General features: G+C 37.7%; 1 protein-coding gene across 2 annotated transcripts in view; it reads left to right on the top strand.

Moving 5' to 3' along the window:
• Positions 1 to 27312, top strand: part of STK31 (serine/threonine kinase 31) — a 134803-nt gene that overhangs the window by 51976 nt on the left and 55515 nt on the right. For both annotated transcript variants that reach the window (XM_015133895.3, XM_077996988.1), the window contains exons 9-11: positions 2229 to 2344; positions 10007 to 10166; positions 16861 to 16983. In XM_015133895.3, coding sequence (XP_014989381.3) covers positions 2229 to 2344; positions 10007 to 10166; positions 16861 to 16983 — 399 coding nt within the window. The remainder of the gene's footprint in view (positions 1 to 2228; positions 2345 to 10006; positions 10167 to 16860; positions 16984 to 27312) is intronic.

Raw genomic sequence — 27312 nt, 5'->3', positions numbered from 1 at the left:
CAATACATTGTTAACTATAGTCATCTGCTATCAAACATTAGAACTTACCCTTCTATCTAACTGCATGTTTGTACTTATTAACCAACCTCTCTTTATTCTTCTGTCCCTAACACACCCTTCCTAGCCTCTGATATCTATCATTCCACTCTCTACCTCCATGAGATCAACTTTTTTAGCTCCTACATATTAACAAGAATGTAAAATATTTGTCTTTCTGTGCCTGTTTAACAGAATGACATCCAGTTCCATCCATGTAGCTGCAAATGACAGGATTTCATTCATGTTTATGGCTGAATGTATTCCATTGTATATATACTGCATTTTCTTGATCCATTGATGGACACTTAGGTTGATTCCATGTCTTTGATATTGTGATAGTGCTGCAGTAAACTTAGGAGTGCATGTTAATTCCGTTCTTTTGGATAAATACTCAGTGGTTCCCGCAATATATTTTGTTACTGATTTCTAATTTAATTTTATTGGTATCAGAGAGCATACTCAGGTTTCAGTTCTTTTAAATTTATTGACATTTGTTTCATTACCCAGCATATGGTCTGTCTGGAAATGTTCCATTCATTTTTAAAAGTTATGTGTATCCTATAAGTTGTTGGGTGGAGTGCTTTATAAATATTAGGCTGAATTGCTTGATAGTGGGCTTCAAGTCTTTTAGACCCTGACAGATTCTCTCTCTACTTGTTCAATCAACTACTGAGAGAGAAGTATTGAAATCTAAATATTATTGTAGTTTTGTCTGTTTTATTCCCTTTTGTTCTATCAGATTTTGTGATTTTTTTAAAAAGCTCTGTTATTATGCAAGTATACATTTAGAATTGTTGGATCTTTTTGATGAATTGACCCATTTATCTTTATGAAATGTCTCTCTTTATTGCTTAGAAAATACTCGTTGTGCATCCATGTCCCTACAAAGGACGCAAACTCATCCTTTTTGATGGCTGCATAGTATTCCATGGTGTATATGTGCCACATTTTCTTAATCCAATCTGTCACTGATGGACATTTGGGTTGATTCCAAGTCTTTGCTATTGTGAATAGTGCTTAGCAAACTATCACAAGAACAGAAAACCAAACACCGCATGTTCTCACTCATAGGTGGGAACTGAACAATAAGATCACTTGGACTCAGGAAGGGGAACATCACACACAGGGGCCTATCATGGGGAGGGGGGAGGGGGGAGGGATTGCATTGGGAGTTATACCTGATGTAAATGATGAGTTGATGGGTGCAGCACACCAACATGGCACAAGTATACATATGTAACAAACCTGCACGTTATGCACATGTACCCTACAACTTAAAGTATAATAATAATAAATAAATTAAAAAAAAAAAAAAAAAGAAAATACTCCTTGTGCCAAAGGGAGTTGTTGCTTGACATTAATACAGGCATATTTGCATGTAGTATTTTTATTCGAAGTTCCTAGAGCAGTCAAATCTGTAGGGACCCAAAGTTGAATGGTGGTTTCCAGGGGCTTGGGGGAAGGGAGATAGGGAGTAGTGTTTGATAGATACAGAGTTATAATTAGGAAAGATGAAAAAGTTCTGGAGATGGATGGTGCTGATGATTACACAACAATATGAATGTACCTAATGTAACAGAACTATACATTTTAAAATGGTTAAAATGATAAATTTTATGTTACCTATATTTTACCACAATTTAAAAAAAGACATAGCACCAAAAAAAGATGAATGAATTCTGAAATGCTGTGCCAAGAGTGATAATATATAGTTTGCTTAGAATCATTAAAGCCTTCATTCTTTATTTAACTGAAGCAGTTAAAAATAAATATTAATTTGAAATAAAAATCAGCAGCTGGATTCTATTTTATTCAAATTTGGAAACTTTTTTTTTTTTTGAGACAGAATCTGACTTTGTTGCCTAGGCTAGAGTGCTGGGGCACAATCTCGACTCACTGCAACCTCTGCCTCCCTAGCTCTGGCCATCCTCTCACCTTAGCCTCCTAAGTAGCTAAGACTACAGGCACGCACCACCACACCCATGTATTTTTTTGTGGAGACGGGGTTTTGTCGTGTTGTCCAGGCTGGTCTCAAACTTTTGAGCTCAAGCCATCTGCCCTCCCTGGCCTCCCAAAGTGTTGGAATTACAGGCGTGAGCCACTATGTCCAGCCAAAAATTATTTAAATTATAGCAGAAATACAGTTTCCTATTTGGGTCACACTAGGATGTGCTTATTCTTTGTTTCAGCAAGAGAAAGCAGCTGCTGTGGATTTGACTAATCACTTAGAAAGCACTCTGAAGACCTGTATAGATACCAGAATGAAAAATCTGTCAGCTAAGATGGAAATACTGAAAGAAATGAGGTAAAAAGCATATTTTTCAGAAGGATATTTTAAGCTAATTGTTAATCAGTGGTTGTTTGTTTATTTAAATTGTATGCCTGCCATTTTTGCTTTAAAATTTAACCTTTGTATTTTTATGACTTCAAGGAGAGAAATTAAAGATAGTTATTTCTGAGATGAATTTTATACTGTTTTTGTCAGTTTTCTGTTGTCACTGCTTGGAGCTATAGTGTTCTAAGGTCATAACTGAGACTGAAATTGAAAAAACAGCAACATAGCTTTTAAGTGATAGTTTGATGGGAAACTGCCATATCCAGTTATTTTGCTTGGGGTTATTTTCAGGAGTATACCCCGTCCTTGAATAACGTGTTTTCATTCAACATTATTTCATTATAACATTGAAGAAGAAAATAAATTTCTAGCTGGAGCCCCACTGTCTGTGTGGAATTTGCACATTCTCTCCATATTTGGGTGGTTTTCTTGGAATACTGTGGTTTTCTCTCACATCCCACTTAGGTGAATTGGTGTGTCTGTATTGTCCCAGTATGAGTGAGTGTGGATGAGCATGAGTGTGTCCTGCAGTGCAATGGTGTCATGTCCAGGTTTGGTTCCCACCTTAATGCTCTGAGCTGCTGAGATAGTTGTGGCCACCTGTGACCCCTGGATTGGATTAAGCAGGTTGGAAAATGAATGAGTGAATGAATATATACAAATTATCATAAAATAAAAATTGGTAAAGTATGCAAGAATCATACAGATGCCTTTGCAATAAACAATGCGGCATGAAAGCATTCAGTGAGCCCACTGTATTTGTTATTGTTTGTTTTTGAACCTGTGGTGGTAGGGGGTGCTTCTTACAATTTTCGCTTTGCAAACATTTATTCCTTGATTTAACCCTACTGTCACCCACTCATTCACCAAAGTTTGGGTAAATAATTATCTTAGCTTTTTTTTTATTTTTTATTTTATTTTTTATTTTATTTTTATTATACTTTAAGTTCTAGGGTACATGTGCACAATGTGCAGGTTTGTTACATATGTATACATGTGCCATGTTGGTGTGCTGCACCCATTAACTCGTCATTTACATTAGGTATATCTCCTAATTCTATCCCTCCCCCGTCCCCACAATAGGACCCTGTGTGTGATGCTCCCCTTCCTGTGTCCAAGTGATCTCATTGTTCAGTTCCCACCTATGAGTGAGAACATGCGGTACTTCGTTTTCTGTTCTTGTGATAGTTTGCTGAGAATGATGGTTTCCAGCTGCATCCATGTCCCTACAAAAGACACGAACTCATCCTTTTTTATGGCTGCATAGTATTCCATGGTGTGTATGTGCCACATTTTCTTAATCCAGTCTGTCACTGATGGACATTTGGGTTGATTCCAAGTCTTTGCTACTGTGAATAGTGCCTCAATAAACATACATGTGCATGTGTCTTTATAGCAGCATGACTTATAATCCTTTGGGTATAGACCCAGTAATGGGATGGCTGGGTCAAATGGTGTTTCTAGTTCTAGATCCTTGAGGAATCGCCACACTGTTTTCCACAATGGTTGAACTAGTTTACAGTCCCACCAACAGTGTAAAAGTGTTCCTATTTCTCCACATCCTCTCCAGCACCTGTTGTTTCCTGATTTTTTTAATGATTGCCATTCTAACTGGTGTGAGATGGTATCTCATTGTGGTTTTGATTTGCATTTCTCTGATGGCGAGTGATGATGAGCATTTTTTCACGTGTCTGTTGGCTGTATGAATGTCTTCTTTAGAGAAGTGTCTGTTCATATCCTTTGCCCACTTTTTGATGGGGTTGTTTGTTATTTTCTTGTAAATTTGATTGAGTTCTTTATAGGTTCTGGATATTAGCCCTTTGTCAGATGAGTAGATTGCAAACATTTTCTCCCATTCCGTAGGTTGCCTCTTCACTCTGACGGTAGTTTCTTTTGCTGTGCAGAAGCTCTTTAGTTTAATTAGATCCCATTTGTCAATTTTGGCTTTTGTTGCCGTTGCTTTTGGTGTTTTAGACATGAAGTCCTTGCCCATGCCTATGTCCTGAATGGTATTACCTAGGTTTTCTTCTAGGGTTTTTATGGTTTTAGGTCTAACATTTAAGTCTCTAATCCATCTTGAATTAATTTTCGTATAAGGAGTAAGGAAAGGATCCAGTTTCAGCTTTCTACTTATGGCTAGCCAATTTTCCCAGCACCATTTGTTAAATAGGGAATCCTTTCCCCATTTCTTGTTCTTGTCAGATTTGTCAAGATCAGATGGCTGTAGATGTGTGGTATTATTTCTGAGGGCTCTGTTCTGTTCCATTGGTCTATCTCTCTGTTTTGGTAACAGTAGCATGCTGTTTTGGTTATTGTAGCCTCATACTATAGTTTAAAGTCAGGTAGCGTGATGCCTCCAGCTTTGTTCTTTTGGCTTAGGATTGTCTTGGCAATGCAGGGTCTTTCTTGGTTCCATATGAACTTTAAAGCACTTTTTTCCAATTCTGTGAAGAAAGTCATGGGTAGCTTGATGGGGATGGCATTGAATCTATAAATTACCTTGGGCATTATGGCCATTTTCACAATATTGATTCTTTCTATCCATGAGCATGGTGTGTTCTTCCATTTATTTGTGTCCTCTTTTATTTCACTGAGCAGTGGTTTGTAGTTCGCCTTGAAGAGGTCCTTTATATCCCTTGTAAGTTGGATTCCTAGGTATTTTATTCTCTTTGAAGCTATTGTGAATGGGAGTTCATTCATGATTTGGCTCTGTTTGTCTGTTACTTGTGTATAAGAATGCTTGTGATTTTTGCACATTGATTTTGTATCCTGAGACTTTGCTGAAGTTGCTTATCAGCTTAAGGAGATTTTGGGCTGAGACAATAGGGTTTTCTAAATATACAATAATGTCATCTGCAAACAGTGACAATTTGACTTCCTCTTTTCCTAATTGAATACTCTTTATTTCTTTCTCCTGACTGATTGTCCTGGCCAGACTTCTAACACTATGTTGAACAGGAGTGGTGAGAGAGGGCATCCCTGTCTTGTGCCAGTTTTCAAAGGGAATGCTTCCAGGCTTTGCCCATTCAGTATAATATTGGCTGTGGGTATATCATAAATAGCTCTTTTATTTTGAGATACGTTCCATCAATACCGAATTTATTGAGAGGTTTTGGCATGAAGGACTGTTGAATTTTTTCAAAGGCCTTTTCTGCATCTGTTGAGATAATCATGTGGTTTTTGTCTTTTGTTCTGTTTATATGCTGGATTATGTTTATTGATTTGCATATGTTGAATCAGCCTTGCATCCCAGGGATGAAGCCCACTTGATCATGGTGGATAAGCTTTTTGATGTGCTGCTGGATTCGGTTTGCCAGTATTTTATTGAGGATTTTTGCATCGATGTTCATCAGGGATATTGGTCTAAAATTCTCTTTTTTTGTTGTATCTCTGTCAGGCTTTGGTATCAGGATGATGTTGGCCTCGTAAAATGAGTTAGGGAGGATTCCCTCTTTTTCTGTTGATTGGAATAGTTTCAGAAGGAATGGTACCAACTCCTCCTTGTACCTCTGGTAGAATTCAGCTGTGAATCCGTCTGGTCCTGGACTTTTTTTGGTTGGTAGGTTATTAATTATTGCCTCAATTTCAGAGCCTGCTATTGGTCTATTCAGGGATTCAACTTCTTCCTGGTTTAGTCTTGGGAGAGTGTAAGTGTCCAGGAAATTATCTCTTTCTTCTAGGTTTTCTAGTTTATTTGTGTAGAGGTGTTTGTAGTATTCTCTGATGGTAGTTTGTATTTCTGTGGGGTCGCTGGTGATACCCCCTTTATCATTTTTTATTGCGTCTATTTGATTCTTCTGTCTTTTCTTCTTTATTAGTCTTGCTAGTAGTCTATCAATTTTGTTGGTCTTTTCAAAAGACCAGCTCCTGGATTCATTGATTTTTTTGGAGGATTTTTTATGTCTATCTCCTTCAGTTCTGCTCCGATCTTAGTTATTTCTTGCCTTCTGCTAGCTTTTGAATGTGTTTGCTCTTGTTTCTCTAGTTCTTTTAATTGTGATGTTAGGGTGTCAATTTTAGATCTTTCCTACTTTCTCTTGTGGGCGTTTAGTGCTATAAATTTCCCTCTACACAGTGCTTTAAATGTGTCCCAGAGATTCTGGTACGTTGTATCTTTGTTCTCATTGGTTTCAAAGAACATCTTTATTTCTGCCTTCATTTTGTTATGTACTCAGTAGTCATTTAGGAGCAGGTTGTTCAGTTTCCATGTTAGTTGAGTGGTTTTGGTTGAGTTTCTTAGTCCTGAGTTCTAGTTTGATTGCACTGTGGTCTGAGAGACAGTTCGTTATAATTTCTGTTCTTTCACATTTGCTGAGGAGTGCTTTACTTCCAACTTATGTGGTCAATTTTGGAATAAGTGCAGTGTGGTGCTGAGAAGAATGTATATTCTGTTGATTTGGGGAGGAGAGTTCTGTAGATGTCTATTAGGTCCACTTGGTGCAGAGTTGAGTTCAATTCCTGGATATCCTTGTTAACTTTCTGTCTTGTTGATCTGTCTAATGTTGACAGTGGGGTGTTAAAGTCTCCCATTATTATTGTATGGGAGTCTAAGTCTCTTTGTAAGTCTCTAAGGACTTGCTTTATGAATCTGGGTGCTCCTGTATTGGGTGCATAGATACTTAGGATAGTTAGCTCTTCTTGTTGAATTGATCCCTTTACCATTATGTAATGGCCTTCTTTGTCTCTTTTGATCTTTGTTGGTTTAAAGTCTGTTTTATCAGAGACTAGGATTGCAACCCCTGCCTTTTTTTGTTTTCCATTTACTTGGTAGATCTTCCTCCATCCCTTTATTTTGAGCCTATGTGTCTCCGCATGTGAGATGGGTCTCCTGTATACAGCAGACTGATGGGTGTTGACTCTTTATCCAATTTTCCAGTCTGTGTCTTTTAATTGAGACATTTAGTCCATGTACCTTTAAGGTTAATATTGTTATGTGTGAACTTGATCCTGTCATTATGATATTAGCTGGTTATTTTGCTCGTTAGTTGATGGAGTTTCTTCCTAGCATCAATGGACTTTACATTTTGACATGTTTTTGCAATGGCTGGTACCGGTTGTTCCTTTCCATGTTTAGTGCTTCCTTCAGGATCTCTTGTAGGGCAGGCCTGGTGGTGACAAAATCTCTAAGCATTTGCTTGTCTGTAAAGGATTTTATTTCCCCTCACGTATGAAACTTAGTTTGGCTGGATATGAAATTCTGGGTTGAAAATTCTTTTCTTTAAGAATGTTGAATGTTGGCCCCCACTGTCTTCTGGCTTGTAGAGTTTCTTCCGAGAGATCTACTGTTAGTCTGATGGGCTTCCCTTTGTGTGTAACCCGACCTTTCTCTCTGGCTGCCCTTAACAATTTTTTCTTCATTTCAACTTTGGTGAATCTGACAATTATGTGTCTTGGAGTTGCTCTTCTCGAGGAGTATCTTTGTGGCATTCTCTGTATTTCCTGAATTTGAATGTTGGCCTGCCTTACTAGGTTGGGGAAGTTCTCCTGGATGATATCCTGCAGAGTGTTTTCCAAGTTGATTCCCTTTTCCCTGTCACTTTCAGGCACACCAGTCAGACGTAGATTTTGTCTTTTCACATAATCCCATACTTCTTGGAGGCTTTGTTCATTTCTTTTTACTCTTTTTTCTCCATGCTTCTCTTCTCGCTTCATTTCATTTATTTGATCTTCAATCGCTGATACTCTTTCTTCTAGTTGATTGAGTCGGTTACTGAAGCTTGTGCATTTGTCACGTATTTTCTCGTGTTATGGTTTTCATCTCTATCACTTCTTTTAAGGTCTTCTCTGCATTGATTATTCTAGTTATCCATTCATCCATTCTTTTTTCAAGGTTAAAGTTTCCCTGCGCTGGTTACGTAGTTCCTCCTTTAGCTCTAAGAAGTTTGATCGACTAAAGCCTTCTTCTCTCAACTTGTCAAAGTCATTCTCCATCCAGCTTTGTTCCGTTGCTGGTGATGAGCTGCATTTCTTTGGACGGGGAGATGTGCTCTGATTTTTTGAATTTCCAGCTTTTCTGCCCTGCTTTTTCCCCATCTTTGTGGTTTTATCTGCCTTTGGTCTTTGATGATAGTGATGTACTGATGGGGTTTTGGTGTGGGTGTCCTTTCTGTTTGTTAGTTTTTGTTCTAACAGTCATGACCCTCAGCTGTAGGTCTTTGGAATTTGCTTGAGGTCCACTCCAGACCCTATTTGCCTGGGTATCAGCAGCAGAGGCTGCAGAAGATAGAATATTGCTGAGCAGCGAGTGTTGCTGTCTGGTTCTTGCTCTGGAAGCTTCGTCTGAGGTTTGAACCCCACTGTGTGAGGTGTGAGGTGTAGGTCTGCACCTAGTACGGGATGTCTCCCAGTGAGGCTACTCAGGAGTCAGGGACCCGCTTAAGCAGGCGGTCTGTCCATTCTCAGATCTCAACCTCTGTGCTGGGAGATCCACTGCTCTCTTCAAAGCTATCAGACAGGGGCATTTACCTTTGCCAAGGTTTCTGCTGCTTTTTGTTTAGCTATGCCCTGTCCCCAGAGGGGGAGTCTACAGAGGCAGGCAGGCCTCCTTGAGCTGTGGTGGGCTCTACCCAGTTCGAGCTTCCTGGTGGCTTTGTTTACCTACTTAAGCCTCAGCAATGGTGGGCGCCCCTCCCCCAGCCTCACTGCTGCCTTGCATTTAGATCTCAGACTGCTGTGCTAGCAATGAAGGAGGCTCTGTGGGCGTGGGACCCTCTGGGCTCGGTGTGGGATATAATCTCCTGGCGTGCCGTTTGCTAAGACCCTTGGTAAAGTGCAGTATTAGGGTGGGAGTTACCCGATTTTCCAGGTGTTGTGTGTCTGAGTTTCCCTTGGCTAGGAAAAGGGATTCCCTTCCCCCTTGTGCTTCCCAGGTGAGGCGATGCCTCGCCCTGCTTCAGCTCTCGCTAGTCGGGCTGCACCAGCTCACCAGCACCGATTGTCTGGCACTCCCCAGTGAGATGAACCTGGTGCCTCAGTTGAAAATGCAGAAATCACCTGTCTTCTCTGTCACACACTGGGAGCTGGAGGCTGGAGCTGTTCCTATTTGGCCATCTTGGGCGCGCCCCCTCTATCTTAGTTGTTTTTATTGCTTTTTCTTATATGTATCTAGAGGACACATGTATTTCAGTGTTTAATATTAGAAATGTTTTGGGTCTTTATTTAGAAGTGATGTTTTTGTGACTAAAAAATATACCGTAGGAACTTAACTCTTGTTTAGATCAGTTAGCCTATGGTAAGTGGGTTTCTTATATGTCTTTTCTCTTAGACTTTGTAAATTATTTGTAGACCAAAAATTGAAGCTTCATTTGATACCATTTCAAATTCTGCAGACTTTCAATGTTGCCTTTTTTATAGTTTAAAAAATTTTTAATTTTTTTCATATTTTTTGTGTCATGAAATTAGTATATTCACAAATGTTTTTTAATTAAAAGTTTATATTATGCATATCTGCATAAAAACACGTGGACTGAAAAAATAAGTCATACATGATTTTATATAAAGTTTTAAAAAGTACCTCTTCAAAGCCAGTGCTATAAACAATAAGTTTTAGACCATTACTATTAAAGTGTAACTTTTTCTCACATCAGCTTTCTAATGTATTGATCTTTTTCTTTTTGTTGTTTTTAAAAATAGGCATGTCGGCATCAGTGTTCGTTTCGGAAATGACCTTTCAGATGCTATACAAGTGTTGGATGAAGGGTGCTTTACTACTCCAGCTTCTTTGAATGGATTAGAGAAAATATGGGCAGAATACAATCTGGCTCAGGAGAAGATTAAAACTTGTGAATATGTGGTTAGTTGAGAATTTTTCTCTATTATAGTTTTTATCTGTTGAACATAAGGAAATTTTTTTTTTTAATTTCTTCTAAAAAAAAAACAACAACAGGATACATGTGCAGAATGTGCCGGTTTGTTACATAGGTATACATGTGCCATGGTGGTTTGCTGTACTTATTGACCTGTCCTCTAAATTCCCTCCCCTCACCCTCCCACCCCCCAATAAGCCCTGGTGTGTATTGCTTCCCTCTCTGTGTCCATGTGTTCTTAATGTTCAACTCCCACTTATGAGTAAAAACATGCGGTGTTTGGTTTTCTATTCCTGTGTTAGTTTGCCGAAGATGATGGCGTCCAGCTTCATCCATGTCACTGCAGAGGACATGAACTCATTCCTTTTTATGGCTGCATCGTATTCCATGGTGTATATGTAACACATTTTCTTTATCCAGTCTATTATTGATGGGCATTTGGGTTGGTTCCAAGTCTTTGCTATTGTAAATAGTGCTGCAATAAACATACTTGTGCATGTATCTTTATAGCAGGATGATTTATATTCCTTTGGGTATATACCCAGTAATGGGATTGCTGGGTTGAATGGTATTTCTGGTTCTAGATCCTTGAGAAATTGCCATATCATCTTCCATAATGGTTGAACTAATTTACATTCCCACCAACAGTGTAAAAGTGTTCGTACTTCTCCACATCCTCTCCAGCATCTATTGTTTCCTGACTTTAATGATCGCCATTCTAACTGGTATGAAGTGGTATCCCTTTGTGGTTTTGATTTGCATTTCTCTGATGATTATTGATGTTCAGCTTTTTTTTCATATGTTTGTTGGCCACATAAATGTCTTCCTTTGAGAAGTGCCTGTTCATATCCTTTGCTCACTTTTTGATGGGGTTGTCTTTTTCCTGTAAATATGTTTAAGTTCCTTGTAGATTCTGGATATTAGACCTTTGTCAGATGGGTAAATTGCAAAAATTTTCTCCTGTTCAGGAGAACAGGTTGCCTGTTCACTCTGATGATAGTTTCTTTTGCTGTGCAGAAACTCTTTAGTTTAATTAGATCCCATTTGTCAATTTTGACTTGTGTTGCAATTGCTTTTGTTGTTTTTGTCATGAAGTCTTTGCCCATACCTATGTCCTGAATGCTATTGCCTAGGTTTTCTTCTAGGGTTTTTATATTTTAGGTTTTACATTTCAGTCTTTAATCCATCTAGAGTTAATTTTTGTGTAAAGTGTAAGGAAGGGGTTCAGTTTCAGTTTTCTGCATATGTCTCGTTTTCCCAGCACCATTTACTGAATAGGAGATGCTTTCCCAATTACTTGTTTTTGTCAGGTTTGTCAAAGATCAGATGGTTGTAGATGTGTGGTGTTATTTCTGGGGTTTCTATTCTGCTCCATTGGTCTGTATGTCTGTTTTGGTACCAGTAGCATGCTGTTTTGGTTACTGTCACCTTGTAGTATAGTTTGAAGTCAGGTAGCTTGATGCCTCCAGCATTCTTCCTTTTGATTAGGATTATCTTGGTTATAAGAGGTCTTTCTTTGATTCCATATGAAATTTAAAATAGTTTTTCCTAAATCTTTGAAGAATGTCAGTGGTAGCTTGATGGGAATAGCATTGATTCTATAAATTACTTTGGGCAGTATGGCCATTTTCATGATCTTGAGTCTTTTTCTATCCATGAGGATGGAATATTTTTCCATTTGTTTGTGTCCTCTCTTATTTCCTTGAGCAGTGGTTTGTAATTCTTCTTGAAGAGGTCCTTCACATCCCTTATTAGCTGTATTCCTAGGTATTTTATTCTTTTTGTAACACTTGTGAATGGGGGTTCATTCATGGTTTGGCTCTTTGCTTGCCTATTGTTGGTGTGTAGGAATGATTGTGATTTTTGCACATTTACTTTGTATCCTGAGACTTTGCTGAAGTTGCCTATCATTTCAAGAAGATTTGGGCTGAGACGATGGGGTTTTCTAAATATAAAATCATGTCATCTGCAAACAGACAACTTGTCTTCCTCTCTTCCTATTTGAATACCCTTTATTTCTTTCTCTTGCCTGATTGCCCTGTCCAGAACTTCCAATACGCTGGTGAATAGGAGTGGTGAGAGAGGGCATCCTTGTCTTGTACTGGTTTTCAAAGGGAATGCTTCCAGCTTTTGCTCATTCAATTTGAGGTTGTGGGTTTGTCATAAATTACTTTTACTATTTTGAGATATGTTCTGTCAATACTTAGTTTGTTGAGAGTTTTTAACATGAAGCGATGTTGAATATTATCAAAGCCCTTTCTGCGTCTATTGAGATAGTCATGTGGTTTTTGTCATTAGTTCCGTTTATGTGCTAAATTACATTTATTGATTTGCGTATGTTGAACCAGCATTGCATCCCAGGGATGAAGCAGACTTGATCGTGGTGGATAAGTTTTTTGATGTGCTGCTGGTTTCAGTTTGTCAGTATTTTATTGAGGATTTTTGCATCGATGTTCATCAGGGATATTGGCCTGAAGTTTTCTTTTTTTTGTTGTGTCTCTTACCGGTTTGGGTATCAGAATAATGCTGGCTTCATAAAATGAGTTAGGAAGGAGTCAGTCCTTTTCACTTGTTGGGAATAGTTTCAAAAGGAATGGTACCAGCTGTCCTTTGTATCTCTGGTTGAATTCAGCTGTGAATCTGTCTGGTCCTGGGCTTTTTTTGGTTGGTAGACTGTTAATTACTGCCTCAATTTTAGAGTTTGTTATTGGTCTATTCAGGGATTCAACTTCTTCCTGGTTTAGTCTTGGTAGGGTGTAGGCATCCAAGAATTTATTCATTTCTTCTAGATTTTCTAGTTTATTTGTGTAGAGGTGTTTATAGTATTCTCTGAAGGTAGTTGGTATTTTTGTGGGGTCAGTGGTGATACTCCTTTAACATTTTTTATTGAGTCTATTTGATTCTTCTCTCCTTCTTTATTAGTCTAGCTAGTGGTCTATTTTGTTAATTTTTTCAAAAAAAAAACATCCTGGATTCATTGATTTTTTTGGAGGGTTTGTGTATGTGTGTGTGTTTCTATCTCCTTTAATTCTTCTCTGATATTATTTCTTGTCTTCTGCTAGCTTTTGGGTTCGTTTACTCTTGCCTTTCTAGTTCTTTTAATTGTGATGTTAAGGTGTTGATTTGAGATCTTTCTAGCTTTCTGATGTGGGCATTTAGTGCTATAAATTTCTCTCAACACTACTTGAGCTATGTCCTAGAGATTCTGGTAGATTGTCTCTTTGTTCTCATTGGTTTCAAAGAACTTCTTGATTTCTGCCTTAATTTGATTATTTACCCTGGAATCATTCAGGAGCAGGTTGTTCAATTTCCATGAAATTATGTGGTTTTGAGTGAGCAATACTAACCTTAAATGTAAATGGGCTAAATTCCCCAATTAAAAGACACAGACTGGCAAATTGGCTAAGTGGTCAAGACTCATAGGTGTGCTGTATTCAGGAGACCCATCTTCCACACAAAAACACATACAGGCTCAAAATAAAGGGATGGAGGAAAATTTTCCAAGTAAATAGAAATCAAAAGAAAGCAGGGGTTGCAGTCCTAGTCTCTGACAAAACAAACTTTAAATCAACAAAGATTAAAAAAGACAAAGAAGGGCATTACATAATGGTAAAGGGAACAGTTCAACAAGAAGAGGTAACTATTCTGAATATCTATGCAACCAGGGAGCACCCAGATTCATAAAACAAGTTCTTAGAGATCTACAAAGAGACTTAGACTCCCACACAATAATAATGGGAGACTTTAACACCCCACTGTCAGTATTAGATCGAGACAGAAAATTAACAAGAATATTCAGGACTTGAACTCAGTTCTGGATCAAGTGGACCTGTTAGATGTCTGCAGAATTCTCTACCCTAAATCAACCGAACATACATTCTTCTCAGTGCCACTTGGCACTTATTCTAGAATCGACCACATAATTGGAAGTAAAACACTCTTCAGCAAATGCAAAAGAACTGAAATCATAGCAAACAGTGTCTCAGATCACAGTGTAATCAAATTAGAACTCAGGAAATGTTATCTTTCTAAAAAGAAAAGGAACTGCAGATATTATAATGATAGTTTATATAAAATCTTTAACTTTTACAGTATCTTCATATTAATAATTTGCTTCATTTATAGCCTTGTAAGAAAGGTGTAATAGACAACTGGTGATTGTGGATAAGGGGTAACAAAATCTTTTCCCCTTTTGCATGAAAACTTGACCTTTGGTTAACTCCCTGTCTTTGTTCCCTTGGTAATATGATAAAATATTTCAACGCTATTACCAGGCAACATTATTTATGGTAAATATAACTTACGATTGTCAGATTGCATCTGTACTGGGAGGAACTACAAACTACAAATACTTGATATGGACTCTTGCAACTAGACATGCCCCTTGAGGGACCCTGGAAGCTATACCTATGGAGTTGTTATAAGAGACTGGCTTTTGAAGGACATTAGGCTTGTAAACCAGAGTGGCTTTCATACATGCTAATGTAGATCTTTTCTGGACTGAGTGGTGTGTTTTATGCATATAAGACTCTGCCTTACTATTAATTAGTGTCTGAGTCACCTATTGTTGGGAGGTAGTTTGTGTGTGTGTGTGAGTAGGGGTATGACAATGAAACATTTCACATAAGTTCTTTATTAGCTTAGGTGCAAGTATATTTATTTCCTGTTGCAGTTTTCTTTAGTTTATTGTATTGAACTGAACTGAACTTCCTGTTTTTCTTATAAACCATTCCCTACTACCACCACAACTTTCCCTAGCACCTATGAGCTCTATACTTGTTGTGTTTGGACTTGTTCCATCTTAAGTATTTGTGGTTTCTGTCTCTGTGGATTACACCCTGTAAATCTTACTCCCTAATCATACCTAGGTTGACCAGTTGGCAGCCTGACTGGCTCTGAATGAGAAGTATGAGCAGGATAACTAGGCGTTTGAAAATGCCAGGAATGTTTAGTTTGGAGAAGGGATTAGATTTTGGTTATTTTATATGTTAGATTTTAACTGATCACTTCTGATTATGGAAGAAAGAAGGTGATAGCAGAATAATTTTTTAATTTCTATGAAACACAGGCAGTGTGTTTATAAGCATTTTCTTACATTAACTTTTAAAATGGGTATATTTGCTCCCATTTTATAAGTGAGGAAACAGGCTTACAAGGGTAAGGAAATTGTTCAAGATTACCTAGTTCTATTTTTTTTTTAATTAAAAAATTATTCTTTTTTTTTTTTTTGAGGTATGGTCTCACTCTGTCACCCAGGCTGGAGTGCAGTGGCACGATCACAGCACACTGCAGCCTCAACCTCCTGGGCACAAGTGATTCTCCCACTTCAGCCTCTCAAGTAGCTAGGACTACAGGCGTGCACTACCAACCATGCCTGGCTAATTTTTTTGTACTTTTTGTAGTGATAGGGTTTTATCATGTTGTCCAGACAGGTCTTGAACTCCTTGGCTCAAGTAATTCTCCTGCCTCAGCCTCCCAAAGTCCTGGGATTGCAGGTGTTAGCCACCATGCCCGGCCCCTAGTTCTAAATGTTAATATGGAACTTGAACCCAGACATATCTGACAGCAAAGTCTATTCTCTTTCTATTTAAACCACACTGTTGATATTAAAATACTTCATAATGTATTTTCATATAAGATGAAAAAAAACCCTGCCTTATTTGTTTTTGTGGTTTGAGCATAGTGAAAGTATTCAGGATGGTACTTTAGCACTTAGTATTCTATTAGTACAGATGTGACTTTTTTTGAAAGCAGATTTTTTTTCTACTACTGCTTATGTTTCTGGACTTAAAGTTTACTTGATAGATGGAAGAGTAGATTATTGGCTAAATATACAATCGTACTAGCCACTCAAATGAAATTGTTATTTTATTTCCCTTATTGTACTTAATTTGGCTTAGAACTGTTAACTTTTATTCATGTATTTTGCATAGTTCTTTAACTTGATTGCCATGTTTTTTGTTTTTTTTTTTTAAATGATGAAAGCAATAGACTTTACTTGAGGTCTTTTTTATTTATAGTTGTAAAATAGTCTGGTTGAGCTTATGCAAGAAAAAATATCCTAAAATTCAAACTTTTAAGTGTATGTGCCAGACACTGTTGTAAGTAATAGAGATACAAATTTTTAAAAGACATGATCCTTTCTTTCTTTCTTGGGTACAGGATGGATATATTAATATATAGTTTTAATACAGTATGGTAAGTGCTATAATGAAGAAAATGCGTAGAGTTCTTGGATGTCTTTCACATATGTATTTCCAAACACAGCCTATTGGACAAATTGGAAGGTTTATCCTGGTGTTTAAGTGTATCTTGAAGGATGAGTAGCTGAAGGAGTTGAGAGTGGGATGGGAGTAGGAGAGAGGCCATATATAGTTAGTAGGAACTTACATAATTTTCTCTAAAAAAACCCCAAAAATTTCATTGTTGCAGAAATAATGGGAAAAATAAAAATTAGCAGATCAGAGTTGTAGAACTTAAATGTTTTATTTTTAATTAAGAGAAAGAAAGTTTTTTTTTTTTTTTTTGGTCATTTTGTTGCTCTAAGGAGAGAAATGTCCTAAATGCTACTATGTTTGGAGAATATAAAGTTAAATTTTGGAGATCACTTTTATTCAAATAGGTCATATGCAGAAAAGACCCGATGTATTAATGATGGTTATTCTTTTTTTCTTCCTCCAGAATGAAGGGAATATTTTGATTGCCCAAAGAAATGAAATGCAGCAGAAGCTGTACATGTCAGTAGAAGATTTTATTCTGGAAGTTGATGAGTCATCTCTTAATAAACGCTTAAAAACATTGCAGGTTGGAATTAAAAATATATTAAATATAGTTAAATTGCAAGTTTATTTAAGAAGTGAAATTAGCATTTACCGTAGATTTTAGATTGTTCTGTGATGGTTGCAAACATTTTTCCTGTTTTCTGAATTCTAATTTCTTTTTAATGGGATTAAAAGTTTATATTAATATATTTTGTGGCTACGTATATATGTATATCTATCTTGCAAACAAGGTAAAATGGCTAGGGACTCCAGGCCTGCTACATCTGTATTCACTGGGGAAATTAATGGAGACGGGAGCAGTAGCAGGTATGTGGGTCCCTGTCGTCCATTGCATTCTAGCAGAAAATGTAGTAGGACCACATGTTAGGGGGAGAAGGGATCAACTCTGATCCTTAAACTATAGAGTTTTTAGGCTCCATGACCAGGGAAGTTTCTCCTTGATGTGATCAGAGGCTAGAGTACTGTAGTACATGTAGCTGTATGATATGGTGCAATCTTGTCTTCAGCCCTGTCTTGCCAGCTCAGCAATGACTTTAATTTGGGTTGAATGAACATGGCAATGTTAAGTCATTTCACCTAATAATAATATTTCTCTCTACTTATTCAGAACTTATTTTGTCCTTTAATATTGTTTAAAAATTTTCTCTATAAGTCCTCATGCTTTTTTCTTAATTTAACTTTTATTTATTTATGCTTTTGATTGCTTTTATGAATATTATCTTTTCATTTCCTATTTTTGATTGAATAGAGGAACACTGTTGGTTTTTACATACTGATGTTTTGCTGGCGACTCTGCTGACCTCTCTTTTAGTTCTCATTTGTCTGTTGATAGGCTGTGCTTTCTGTGTTTCCAAATGTTTTCATTTCAAATGAAAACATTTGAAAACAATAACTCTTTAATCTTTTCTCTTCTAGTCCTCTTACCTTTTATGTATCTTTGAATTTTTACTGCTTTGGTCAGTTACTCTAGTTCTAAGCTGACCAGTAGCTAATATTGATCTTGTTGTGGACTGCTGGGAATAAGCTTGCTAGAAATTTGGAGAAGAAGATATTCAGGGACATCTGGGCATTGTTTCTTTCTGTCCTGCTGGATGAAGATGTAGTTTTGATGATGCTCCACATGGCTTAAGAACCACTGGAGCCCTGGTTTGAAACATTTTCTTAAATGGAATTGCATAAATAGTATAAGTTCTTCCAGAAGGTTGAAGTAAGCCTTGCATATAAAAGGGCAGTAATATAGTAAGAATTTACCTTTCCACAATGCAACTTCTACTTTAACCTGTAAAGGTTTATTTCTTCTCACTGTTAGTAAATGTAGGTTAAGGGTCTGTAATTAAGATCATCTTTAAACCTCTTTTCTAAAGTTCGATGCTAGAAGACTTTTTGCCTTATCTGGCTTGTCTCCACTTCTAGTATTCCCTCAGGTCACCAAAATATTCTTTGAACTTCTCTTTATTTTGCTGAGAAATAGTTTATATTTTTCAAGTATCCAAGAAAGATATTTCTATAATGAAGGTCAAATAAATTAAAGTTCATGATTTCTGATTTCCTCAGCATTTTATTTAGACTTCTTTTGTGGCATACAATACATGGTTGATTTTTTGTGATGGCCTTCTTAAGTTCAAAAAGAAATTATATTCTCAGTTTTCTTGGTGTAGAGTTTTAGATATATCTAAAACTTGCTTAGGTTTTGGTTGGTTCAGTATATCAGTCTTTGAGATATTTTTGTTACATATATCTGAAGTAGATAGGTTTGTCCCTGTTGTTCTTTTGGTTCTCGTTCAAAGTATTTCAGTGCCACATTGTTGGGCGTTAAGGTATTCATGATTGTAATGTATTTAAAAATGTGTATCCCCTCATGACACGTGTTTACCTATGTAACAAACCTTCACATGTACCTCCAAACCTAAACTAAAAGTCAAAAAAAAAAATAATGTTTTCTTTTTAGCTACTATGTAATCTTATTTTTTCACTTAGATTTTAAAAAATAAAATAAAAATGTTTTAATTTGCTTTTTAAGTTCCTATCCCACCTTTCTTTGTGGTTAACACTGTAACATCTTTTCTTTTTTTCTTTCTATTTTTATTTTATTTTTATTTTTGTTGAGATGGAGTCTTGCTCTGTCACCTAGGCTGGAGTGCAGTGGTTGATCTCAGCTCACTGCAACCTCTGCCTCCTGGGTTCAAGCAATTCTCCTGCCTCAGCCTCCCAAGTAGTTGGGATTACAGGCACGCACCACCATGCCTGGCTAATTTTTGTATTTTAGTAGAGATGAGTTTCACAGTGTTGCCCAGGTTGGTGTCGAACTCCTGAGCTCAGACAGTCTACCCACCTTGGCCTCCAAAGTGCTAAGATTACAGGTGTGAGCCACCGTGCCTGGCCTCTCCCTTTATTTTTAACCTTTTGTATTCACGTTTTGAAATGCCCTCTTGATAACACACTAATGCATTTAATTTTGAAAGCACCCAATGTATATCTTTTTTTTGGTAACTTAATTTACGTATTTATAATTACTGTTTTATTAGAACTTATTTCTGTTTATCATGGTTTCTTCTTCTCTCCTTTTCTAACTTACATCTCTAATACTTTTTTTTTTTTTTTTTTTTTTTGAGATGGAGTCTCACTCTGTTGCCCAGGCTGGAGTGCAGTGGCACAATCTTGGCTCACTGCAACCTCTGCCTCCTGGGTTCAAGTGATTCTCCTTCCTCAGCCTCATAAGTAGCTAGAATTACAGGCATGTACCACCATGCCTGGCTAATTTTTGTGTTTTTAATAGAGATGGGGTTTCACCATGTTGGCCAGGCTGGTCTTGAACTTCTGACCTCAAGTCATCCACCCACCTCAGCCTCCCAGAGTGTTGGGATTACAAGCATGAGCCACTATGCCCGGCCACACTTCTAATACTTTAGAACATTCTTATCTGCCTTTGGTGTCTTTCCTCTCTTTCTCTGCCTCCTTCCCCAAACCAACCAGCGAACCAACCACAATTGTCTTTAGTCACAGGCTGTTATAGATATTGTGTGTGATAGCTCAGTTAAATAGACTTTAGAATTATTTTTCTGTTCTTATTTCATAAGTCATTTATCTCTTGGCTTTCTCTGTATATTGGAATATTTTCTCTAAGAGTGCTTTCAAAGAAATCTTTGCGTATTTGGTTTTGCAAGTTATTTGATGTTTTAGGATATCTCATTTCAATCTCAAATACAAATAGTTGTTTAGCTGACTATAAAATAGCAAGTTCAAAGGCCATGTTTCCTTTAGACTTTTGACAATAATCATCTGTTGTCTCATTTCTATAATTTTATTTCTGTATTTATTTGAGACAGAATCTTGCTCTTTCACCCAGGCTGGAGTGCAGTGGTACCAACTCAGCTCACTGCAACCTCTGGCTCCTGGGTTCACGCAATTCTCATGCCTCAGCCTCCCAAATAGCTAGTACTACAGGCAAGTGCCACTGTGCATGGCTAATTTTGTATTTTTAATACAGACAGGATTTCACCATGTTGGCCGGGCTGGTTTCGAACTTCTGACCTTGAGTGATCTACTTGCCTTGGCCTCCCAAAGTGCTGGGATTACAGGCATGAGCCAAAGTGCCCAGCCTTCTTATTTCTGTAATTGTTGATATCAGTCTAATCTTTGTTCTTCTGTGATCTTTTTTCGTTCTGGAAGTTTTAAATTTTTCTCTTGACTTTGTTCTTAAGTTGCATCAGAATATGTTTATGTTTTGATTGAATCTGAGCCAGTTCAGTCTGAGGTTTTATGTATTTCTTTAATTGTAGGTAATATTTGATAATTATTTTTTAAGATACTGCCCTCCCCCATTAAATTTTTCTCTTATTCTGAGACTTCTGTTAGATAGATATTTAAGCTTCTGTTTCTGTTCTCTACATATTTTAACGGCTAATCTATTGTTTAAAATATTTTTATCTTATGTAGGAGGTGGGTTAAACTAAATAAATAAATAAAATCTTTTTATTTTGTTGGTGTCTTTTTGGAGGGATCCTTGGCTTAACCATGTAGCTAATGAATTGATCCTCTAGCTGTATCCCTTCTGCCATTTAGCCAATCCATTGTGTTTTGTATGTTAAAGATTATTTCTTTTATATTTAATATCTTCAGTTGGTTATTATTTGTAAGTACTTGGCTTTGTGTTTCCAATATTCTTTCTTTTGTTGAGAATATTTATTATGCTTATTTTTGAGTTCTTACTGTTATCTGGGCCATTGACACTGATTTTGCTTCATTTTTATAAGGTGGCTTAGTTTTTTTATACTTCTTTTCAGAGTGCTTGTTTGTTCACACCATTTTATCCTCTTCTTACCGCTCCTCAAGATCTCATATTCCCTTAGAACTATAAGCTACCTTAGTTCCTCACTGTGGTGTAGTTATATGAAGGGCTTAGGGAAGAGTGAAAGCCTGAACCACAACTTTCAGGACTTCGGATAGGTTTAGGGAATATATTGGGGTTGTTTTTAAGGGTCTAGAGCTTCTCATGTTGCAATCAGGGATTATCTAGTCCCACTTTGCTTCTCTCCTGGGTGGTCTTACTTCTCAGCAAACCCCTATTCCCTCTACCTCAGCTACTGCTCCTTTCTAGGCACTACCACCCTTAGATATAAATGCAGCCAGATACTCAGGGGAGAAGTGAAGGAAAGAGAGTGGTCAGGGGCTGGCCAGCTCTTCTATATTGGTTATCAATTTTTGCCTCATCTGTGTTCTTGTGCTGTACTTGCATAAACCTGTTGGCTCTTGATGGTGCTGCTGTTTTTCTTCCTGATGTGAGGGAGAGAGAAGGGCCTATGAAGAAAGTTTTCTTTTCCCACAGGTAATTCTATACTCTGACACAGTCCTTCTTTCACTTGTAGGGGCTTTATTAATTCAGTGCTAAACATCAACCATCCTCTGCCTAAGATTTCTCAGAGTTTTGTGATTAAAAACTTCTGAGATCTCTTAAGCTTTTTAAAAAATCTCTGTAAAATTTCTAGGGTTTGATTTCTGGAGAGAGCTAGCAGGCTGTGCCTATCTTGTCTTTTCCAATTCTTTTTTTTTTTTCTTTCTTGTTTTGTTTATTGTACTTTTTGTCATATCAGCAATAAAAAAAACTTAGAATTCTTTTTGAGTGTTTCTTTATAAATACCACATTCTAGTGAAATGCAATATAGGATTGCACCTATACGATATCTTTGCAAAACAAAAACAACGTTCTAGGTTATTCTTTCAGATATTTGGAGCAAGCCTGACAACCCTATATGTAGAAAGCACTGAACTCCCAGGTGCCCATGAGCAATTCATCTCTTTATGGCAGCCTGATTATAACAGTACTAGATATGACATTATAGGAAACTAGAAAAAAATAAGCATGCAAATGAAAAAATACTTTAAAAATTATTTGGTCTGGCCCGGACGCAGTGGCTCAATCCTGTAATACCAACACTTTGGGAGGCTGAGGCGGGTGGATCACGAGGTCAAGGGATGGAGACCATCCTGGCCAACATGGTGAAACCCTGTCTCTACTAAAAATACAAAAATTAGCTGGACGTGGTGGTGTGCACCTGTAGTCCCAGCCACTTGGGAGACTGAGGCAGGAGATTCGCTTGAGCCTGGGAGACAGAGGTTGCAGTGAGCCGAGATAATGACACTGCACTCCAGCCTGGTGACAGAGGGAGACTCTCCGTCTCAACAACAACAACAAAAAAAACGGAAAAAAAATTATTTGGTCTGTGTTTTTTATTTTCTTTTTTCTTTTTTGATTATACTTTAAGTTCTAGGGTACATGTGCACAATGTGCAGGTTTGTTACATGTGTGTACATGTGCCATGTTGGTGTGCTGCACCCATTAGTTACATACGTGTACATGTGCCATGTTGGTGTACTGCACCCATTAACTTGTCATTTACATTAGGTATATCTTCTAATGCTATCCCACCCCCTTCCCCCTCCCCCCAATAGGCCCTGGTGTGTGATGTTCCCCTTCCTGTGTCCAAGTGATCTCATTGTTAAATTCCCACCTATGTGTGAGAACATGAGGTGTTTGGTTTTCTGTTCTTATGATAGTTTGTTGAGAATGATGGTTTCCAGCTGCATCCATGTCCCTACAAAGGACACAAACTCATCCTTTTTTGTGGCTGCCTAGTATTCTGTGGTATATATGTGCCACATTTTCTTAATCCAGTCTGTCACTGATGGACATTTGGGTTGATTCCAAGTCTTTGCTATTGTGAACAGTGCTGCAATAAATATACGTGTGCATGTGTCTTTATAGCAGCATGATTTATATTCCTTTGGGTATATACCCAGTAATGGGATGGCTGGGTCAAATGGTATTTCTAGTTCTAGATCTTTGAGGAATCGCCACACTGTTTTCCACAATGGTTGAACTAGTTTACAGTCCCACCAACAGTGTGAAAGTGTTCCTATTTCTCCACATCCTCTCCAGCACCTGTAGTTTCCTGACTTTTTAATGATTGCCATTCTAACTGGCGTGAGATGGTATCTCATTGTGGTTTTGATTTGCATTTCTCTGATGGCGAGTGATGATGAGCATTTTTTCATGTGTCGGCTGTATAAATGTCTTCTTTAGAGAAGTGTCTGTTCATATCCTTTGCCCACTTTTTGATGGGGTTGTTTGTTATTTTCTTGTAAATTTGATTGAGTTCTTTGTAGGTTCTGGATATTAGCCCTTTGTCAGATGAGTAGATTGCAAACATTTTCTCCCATTCCGTAGGTTGCCTCTTCACTCTGACGGTAGTTTCTTTTGCTGTGCAGAAGCTCTTTAGTTTAATTAGATCCCATTTGTCAATTTTGACTTTTGTTGCCATTGCTTTTGGTGTTTTAGTCATGAAGTCCTTGCCCATGCCTATGTCCTGAATGGTATTACCTAGGTTTTCTTCTAGGGTTTTTATGGTTTTAGGTCTAACATTTAAGTCTCTAATCTATCTTGAATTAATTTTCGTATAAGAGGTAAGGAAAGGATCCAGTTTCAGCTTTCTACTTATGGCTAGCCAATTTTCCCAGCACCATTTATTAAATAGGAAATCCTTTCCCCATTTCTTGTTTTTGTCAGATTTGTCAAGATCAGATGGCTGTAGATGTGTGGTATTATTTCTGAGGGCTCTGTTCTGTTCCATTGGTCTATATCTCTCTTTTGGTACCAGTAGCATGCTGTTTTGGTTACTGTAGTCTTGTAGTATAGTTTAAAGTCAGGTAGGATGATGCCTCCAGCTTTGTTCTTTTGGCTTAGGATTGTCTTGGCAATGTGGTCTCTTTTTTTGGTTCCATATGAACTTTAAAGTATTTTTTTCCAATTCTGTGAAGAAAGTCATTGTAGCTTGATGGGGAGGCATTGAATCTATAAATTACCTTGGGCATCATGGCCATTTTCACGATATTGATTCTTCCTATCCATGAGCATGGTATGTTTTTCCATTTGTTTGTGTCTGCTTTTATTTCACTGAGCAGTGGTTTGTAGTTTTTCTTGAAGAGGTCCTTTACATCCCTTGTAAGTTGGATTCCTAGGTATTTTATTCTGTTTGAAGCAGTTGTGAATGGGAGTTCATTCATGATTTGGCTCTCTGTTTGTCTGTTACTGGTGTATAAGAATGCTTGTGATTTTTGCACATTGATTTTGTATCCTGAGACTTTGCTGAAGTTGCTTATCAGCTTAAGGAGATTTTGGGCTGAGACAATGGGGTTTTCTAAATATACAATCATGTCATCTGCAAACAGGGACAATTTGACTTCTTCTTTTCCTAACTGAATACCCTTTATTTCTTTCTCTTGCCTGATTGCCCTGGCCAGAACTTCCAACACTATGTTGAGTAGGAGTGGTGAGAGAGGACATCCCTGTCTTGTGCCAGTTTTCAAAGGGAATGCTTCCAGTTTTTGCCCATTCAGTATGGTATTGGCTGTGGGTTTGTCATAAATAGCTCTTATTATTTTGAGATACGTTCCATCAATACTGAATTTATTGAGAGTTTTTAGCATGAAGGACTGTCGAATTTTTTCAAAGGCTTTTTCTGCATCTGTTGAGATAATCATGTGGTTTTTGTCTTTTGTTCTGTTTATATGCTGGATTACTTTTATTGATTTGCGTATGTTGAACCAGCCTTGCATCACAGGAATGAAGCCCACTTGATCATGGTGGATAAGCTTTTTGATGTGCTGCTGAATTCAGTTTGCCAGTATTTTATTGAGGATTTTTGCATCGATGTTCATCAGGGATATTGGTCTAAAATTCTCTTTTTTTGTTGTATCTCTGTCAGGCTTTGGTATCAGGATGATGTTGGCCTCATAAAATGAATTAGGGAGGATTCCCTCTTTTTCTGTTGAGTGGAATAGTTTCAGAATGAGTGGTACCAGAGCCTCCTTGTACCTCTGGTAAAGTTCGGCTGTGAGTCCGTCTGGTCCTGGACCTTTTTTTGGTTCGTAGGCTGTTAATTATTGCCTCAATTTCAGAGCCTGCTATTGGTCTATTCAGGGATTCAACTTCTTCCTGGTTTAGTCTTAGGAGGGTGTATGTGTCCAGGAATTTATCCATTTATTCTAGGTTTTCTAGTTTATTTGTGTAGAGGTGTTTGTAGTATTCTCTGATGGTAGTTTGTATTTCTGTGGGGTCGGTGGTGATATCCGTTTTATCATTTTTTATTGCGTCTATTTGATTCTTCTCTCTTTTCTTCTTTATTAGTCTTGCTAGTGGTCTATCAATTTTGTTGATCTTTTCAAAAAACCAGCTCCTGGATTCACTGATTTTTTGAAGGTTTTTTGTGTCTCCATCTCCTTCAGTTCTGCTCTGATCTTAGTTATTTCTTGCCTTCTGCTAGCTTTTGAATGTGTTTGCTCTTGTTTCTCTAGTTCTTTTAATTGTGATGTTAGGGTGTCAATTTTAGATCTTTCCTGCTTTCTCTTGTGGGCATTTAGTGCTATAAATTTCCCTCTACACAGTGCTTTAAATGTGTCCCCGAGATTCTGGTACATTGTGTCTTCGTTCTCATTGGTTTCAAAGAACATCTTTATTTCTGCCTTCATTTTGTTATGTACCCAGTAGTCATTTAGGAGCAGGTTGTTCAGTTTCCATGTAGTTGAGTGGTTTTGATTGAGTTTCTTAATCCTGAGTTCTAGTTTGATTGCACTGTGGTCTGAGAGACAGTTCGTTATAATTTCTGTTCTTTCACATTTGCTGAGGAGTGCTTTACTTCCAACTTATGTGGTCAATTTTGGAGTAAGTGCAGTGTGGTGCTGAGAAGAATGTATATTCTGTTGATTTGGGGTGGAGAGTTCTGTAGATGTCTATTAGGTCCACTTGGTGCAGAGTTGAGTTCAATTCCTGGATATCCTTGTTAACTTTCTGTCTTGTTGATCTGTCTAATGTTGACAGTGGGGTGTTAAAGTCTCCCATTATTATTGTATGGGAGTCTAAGTCTCTTTGTAAGTCTCTAAGGACTTGCTTTATGAATCTGGGTGCTCCTGTATTGGGTGTATAGATACTTAGGATAGTTAGCTCTTCTTGTTGAATTGATCCCTTTACCATTATGTAATGGCCTTCTTTGTCTCTTTTGATCTTTGTTGGTTTAAAGTCTGTTTTATCAGAGACTGGGATTGCAACCCCTGCCTTTTTTTGTTTTCCATTTGCTTGGTAGGTCTTCCTCCATCCCTTTATTTTGAGCCTATGTGTCTCCGCGTGTGAGATGGGTCTCCTGTATACAGCAGACTGATGGGTGTTGACTCTTTATCCAATTTTCCAGTCTGTGTCTTTTAGTTGGACCATATAGTCCATGTACATTTAAGGTTAATATTGTTATGTGTGAACTTGATCCTGTCATTATGATATTAGCTGGTTATTTTGCTCGTTAGTTGATGCAGTTTCTTCCTAGCATCAATGGACTTTACATTTTGACATGTTTTTGCAATGGCTGGTACCGGTTGTTCCTTTCCATGTTTAGTGCTTCCTTCAGGATCTCTTGTAGGGCAGGCCTGGTGGTGACAAAATCTCTAAGCATTTGCTTGTCTGTAAAGGATTTTATTTCCCCTCACGTATGAAACTTAGTTTGGCTGGATATGAAATTCTGAGTTGAAAATTCTTTTCTTTAAGAATGTTGAATGTTGGCCCCCACTGTCTTCTGGCTTGTAGAGTTTCTTCCGAGAGATCTACTGTTAGTCTGATGGGCTTTCCTTTGTGGGTAACCCGACCGTTCTGTGTGTGCCCTTAACATTTTTTCCTTCATTTCAACTTGGTGAATCTGACAATTATGTGTCTTGGAGTTGCTCTTCTCGAGGAGTATCTTTGTGGCATTCTCTGTATTTCCTGAATTTGAATGTTGGCCTGCCTTGCTACACTGGGGAAGTTCTCCTGGAT

This window comes from Macaca mulatta, chromosome 3 (genome assembly GCF_049350105.2).
Source record: "Macaca mulatta isolate MMU2019108-1 chromosome 3, T2T-MMU8v2.0, whole genome shotgun sequence".
NCBI classification, from domain to species: Eukaryota; Metazoa; Chordata; class Mammalia; order Primates; family Cercopithecidae; genus Macaca; species Macaca mulatta.
The sequence above is the reverse complement of the archived record's forward strand: the minus strand, read 5'-3'. Positions and strand labels throughout refer to the sequence as shown.